The following is a 4,076-nucleotide window of genomic DNA, read 5'->3' as shown; positions in this document are numbered from 1 at the left end:
AACTCGTGACCTCAGGTGATCCACCCGCCTTGGCCTCCCAAAGTGCTGGGATTATAGGCATGAGCCACTGCACCCGGCAGGCAAACACATTTCTAGTTCATGCATACATATGCCAGGTGGGATGAACCTGCCCTGGGGCCCCCGATGGTGCTCATGGGTAGAGCAGGGTGATCCCAGGCTCCAAGATGGCAGGCTTGGATGCTGGCAGCAGGTGGTCTGGCCTGTTGTTAGGACCCCTGCTGGTACAAGCATGTGCCAGAATTGGCAGGAAGGGCAGGTCTATCCCCAGGTCCCTGGATGGAGTACTTGGGCACTTGTGGGGTGGGGGTTCTTTGGGAGGGATTAGTCTGTCCTCAGGCCCTGTGGGAGCCTACAAGGACACAGGTTGTGGTGGGTGGGCTGGAGTGATCCTCAGGTCCCTGAATGTCATCCTTGGGCACCAGGGGCAGACGGCCTGGGTCTGTTGTCAGTCCTCCCTGTGGTATGTGTCTGTGCCCATGGCAACAGGTGGGCAGAGCAACTTCCAGGCTCCCGGGTGGTTTGCTTGGGTGGCAGTGGTGCTGACTGGTTGTGAGCGGGGTGAGTCTGCATTCAATAATCAACTCAGAGACCCCAGATGCCATTTTCCATGCCAACTGGCCTGTCTGGACATTGTGCCATGTGGCTGGCCCCGCACTGGGCCAGGCCTCCATGAGTATAAGGAAACATGGGAGGCAGGAGGTCGGGGCCCTGCCCTGGGGAGGGAGAAGAATGGGTCACAGGCAGTGGTCATTGAGCAGAAGAGAGAATGAGCAGAGGATGCTGCAAGGCAGTGAGTATAAGGAATTATATCGCTGAAGGTATTCATCTGACATATACCAGAAACTAATACAGAGTAAGAAAATACAAAAACCAAATAATCCAACAAAACTTGGGCAAAGAACCTATAGAAATTGCTGAAAAGAAGGCAGGAAATGAACTAACAGGTAAAGGAAAAGCTTGTCCACATCACTAATCATCAAAAAAATTTAAAGCAAAGCCACACTAAGAGAGTGTCCCCATCCACATAAGATGTATGTTGCCAAAAACAAAAACAGAATTTTGAAACGGCAATCAACAGTGTAGATTTGCAGAGAGGGAAACTCTTTGACACTACTGGTGGGAATGTAAATTGGTGTACACACTATGAGCAATAGTCAGCAGTTCCTCCTCAAATGAAAAAATACAACTACTATGTCATCCAGCAATCTCAGCACTGGGAAATACAAAGTACATGGATGTATTATGCTCCCTGATTAAAAATGACATAGAAGAGCTATAGTGATCCAAACAATATGGTATTCGCATTAACACAAAAATACAGAACAGACACAATGAGGGAGCCAAATACCAAACCCAAATTCATATATGATAGATACATTAAAAAAAAATACACCCAGGGAATGGGAGACCCCAGGCTGCCTTTTGCCGGGATGCTGAAGTGTCCTGGGGTCTACAGATGCCGCTCACCTGGGCTCTGGATGGTTTCTACTCCATGAGGATTTCCAGAGTTTCCCCTCAGCCACCCTCAGAGTTAGGGGGGCTCCCATGGGCCAGTGACCATCTGTCCCAGTCTTTCCTGTCTCCATGACACACTGTGTGACCTACGTAAACTGCAATATGTAGGTGTGTGTATTGAAAGTGTACAGTTAAGATGACCTACAACCGATGCTACTCGAAGTCTTCCAGAGATTTTTCAGATATCCCCAGACCAAAACAACTACTGGCATTCCATGGTTTTGCAAACCAGAACCAACAACTGCACAGAAACAGCTCCTTATGCACCATCAGACACTCTCCAGACCTGCCCCACGCTCGCAAATGTAACAAATGAGCATGAACCCAGGCAGTCTTCACTCCTAAGGGCCACTTAACAACCTCTATCAGTCATGCAGCCTTTGATCTGGGCCAGGCTGCCGACACACAGGGGTGAATTGTGCCTCTAATGCTGAGTGTTGCTTCCCCTCACTGGGCTAACCCCCACCCTTGCATCAAGAAGGGTCCCTAGGGAAACTGCTGTTTGACATCCAGGAGTCCATGTGGAATGTTCCAGCAACCTGGATGGCCTTGGCCACCTCTAGTACCAGCCTTTCCCTCTGTGGGGCTCCCTTCCTGGCTCTTGCTCATGAAGGCTGATCTAAAGTGGCTGAGATGTCCTGCTCCCTTAGCCACCCAGGTCACCCTGATGGCATCACACTGGCCAGAGGCAGATGTCTGCATTCAAGAATGAGGTATTCACAGTCCGACTTCCCTGGTGCAGGGGACAATGTCTGGCACCTCCAGACAGCCAGAACCAGGTAAGGAATCCAGCTCTGACACAGCTCAAAGACTCTGTGGCAGACCTGGAGAGATTCTCCGGGCCTGTGTCCTCTCCTGGCTCACTGGATTCTTAGGAGGATTATTGAGACACTGGGCTTAAAGCTCTCAGCCTAGGGCCCAGAATGCCACAGGGAATCAAATCAGGGTGACCAAGGACTGAAGACGTCTCCTTGGCTGGGAATGGGGTATCAGGGTTGCAGAGACAAGGGGCACAGAGTGATGCCTGTATCATTGGAGGATCTGGTCCACCCTGGGCTCCTCAACCTGAGTGTGAGGCCTTGCTGGGCCCTGAGCTTACCTGCCCCTTGGGAGTCCATTGTGACTGCAGTCCAGTGGGATCAATGTCCTCACTGATGCCAGACAGAAGTCCTGGGAGATGCGGAGGGCATCCTGTAGCAGCAGGCAGTCTGGGTGGTCCACAGGTGTGTGCTTCAGCAGGTCCTGGAAAGGGATGAGCTGGTGAATTGAGGGATGTGTTTCCAGGGATCGGTGAGAAGCCCCTGGGGAATGCTCAGTCCTTACCGAAAGAATTCAAAGGGCAGGCCCTCAGGGACCCACACTCATGCCTGCAAAATCTGAACTGAAAATTAGAATCGGAGCAGCAGGGTTGACTCTAAAAGGGCCCCAGCTGGCTTTTCTCCCTGCTTCAGTCTTTACTCTTTTCTCCTGGCAGAGGCAGCCAGGTGGAGGCTCATCTCACCAAACAGCCGGGAGAGACACCCCTCTACCCACCCTGCAGCTGCTCCAAGGATCCTGGAGACCAAAAGACAGGGGTTGGGGAAGCAGGACGTTCCTGCCTCCACCAAGAGAGCAATTGGCCTAATGCCAAGCTCAGTAGCTAAGCTCCATTGAGGCCCTGGCCCTGTTGGCATGGTTACCACAGGCCAGGGAGGCACACTCAGGGCCCAGGATCCCTCTGCCTGACTTTTCAAATGGTCTGTTCTCAGTGACTCTGGTGCCCTCCCACACCAGGCTCAGTCTTCTGAGAAACTTCTAAGCCCTCTCTGGCCCTTCAGGGGCCTTAACACTGGTGCGTAGGACCAGGATGCTCTGAGTGACTTACTTGGTCAATGGGCTGGTACAGCACAGCTGTTGGGGACAGCAGACAGAAAAAGGACAATGACATAAAAAAACCACTCAACACCTCAGAGACCAGTTTTTCCCCCAACCGCCTTGCTCCCCACGTGAACACCTGCTTGCAGGAAGCCAAAGAGGGTCCGCAGCAGCCTTCACCTCTGTTCTCACTCCCAGGGCAGACCAAGCAGCAAGAACAGGTGACACACAGCCCTGGTGACCGTGTCCCCTCTCTACCCATGCTTATTCTCCCATCAGACTTGGCTTCTTCGAGGGCTGCCCCAGTCCTGTCCAGGCCTTACCTGGCTCAGAGCAGATGATCCCATGCACCTCCCACCCTGAATCACATGGCTACACCCAGCACATCCTACAGAGGCCCAGCACACTCTGGGTCACATCCAGAAACTCTACAGTAGGGGAGGGGACATGCTGTTTCCCAGGAAGGGCAGCTCCCCAGGCCTGGTCATTCTCAGACTCCTCCAGTCAAAGGCTGGGCACAGCCAGCTGGGATCGCCATGCTTCACTCTGACCCACACGACTGGCCTTGCCTCCCCTATGTGAAGAGACCCCTGCACACAGCCTCAAACCCAGACATAACAGTACAGGACAGGCTGGGCGCTAGGGAGGCCAGCCAGATCTCCACACAAAGGCTCTGCTCTTAAGCA

At 52.8% G+C, this 4,076-nt stretch overlaps 1 protein-coding gene across 1 annotated transcript in view; it reads right to left on the bottom strand.

Moving 5' to 3' along the window:
• LOC105537717 (gamma-glutamyltransferase 5-like) overlaps nt 1-3,426 on the bottom strand; it is a gene marked incomplete at its 5' end in the record, with an annotated part of 30,671 nt that extends 27,245 nt beyond the window's left edge. The window contains 2 exon segments of the mRNA XM_011977353.1: nt 2,689-2,778; nt 3,401-3,426. Coding sequence (XP_011832743.1) covers nt 2,689-2,778; nt 3,401-3,426 — 116 coding nt within the window.
• Between the last annotated feature and the right edge of the window lie 650 nt (nt 3,427-4,076).

This window comes from Mandrillus leucophaeus, unplaced genomic scaffold (assembly GCF_000951045.1).
Source record: "Mandrillus leucophaeus isolate KB7577 unplaced genomic scaffold, Mleu.le_1.0 Scaffold1797, whole genome shotgun sequence".
NCBI lineage: Eukaryota > Metazoa > Chordata > Mammalia > Primates > Cercopithecidae > Mandrillus > Mandrillus leucophaeus.
The sequence above is the reverse complement of the archived record's forward strand: the minus strand, read 5'-3'. Positions and strand labels throughout refer to the sequence as shown.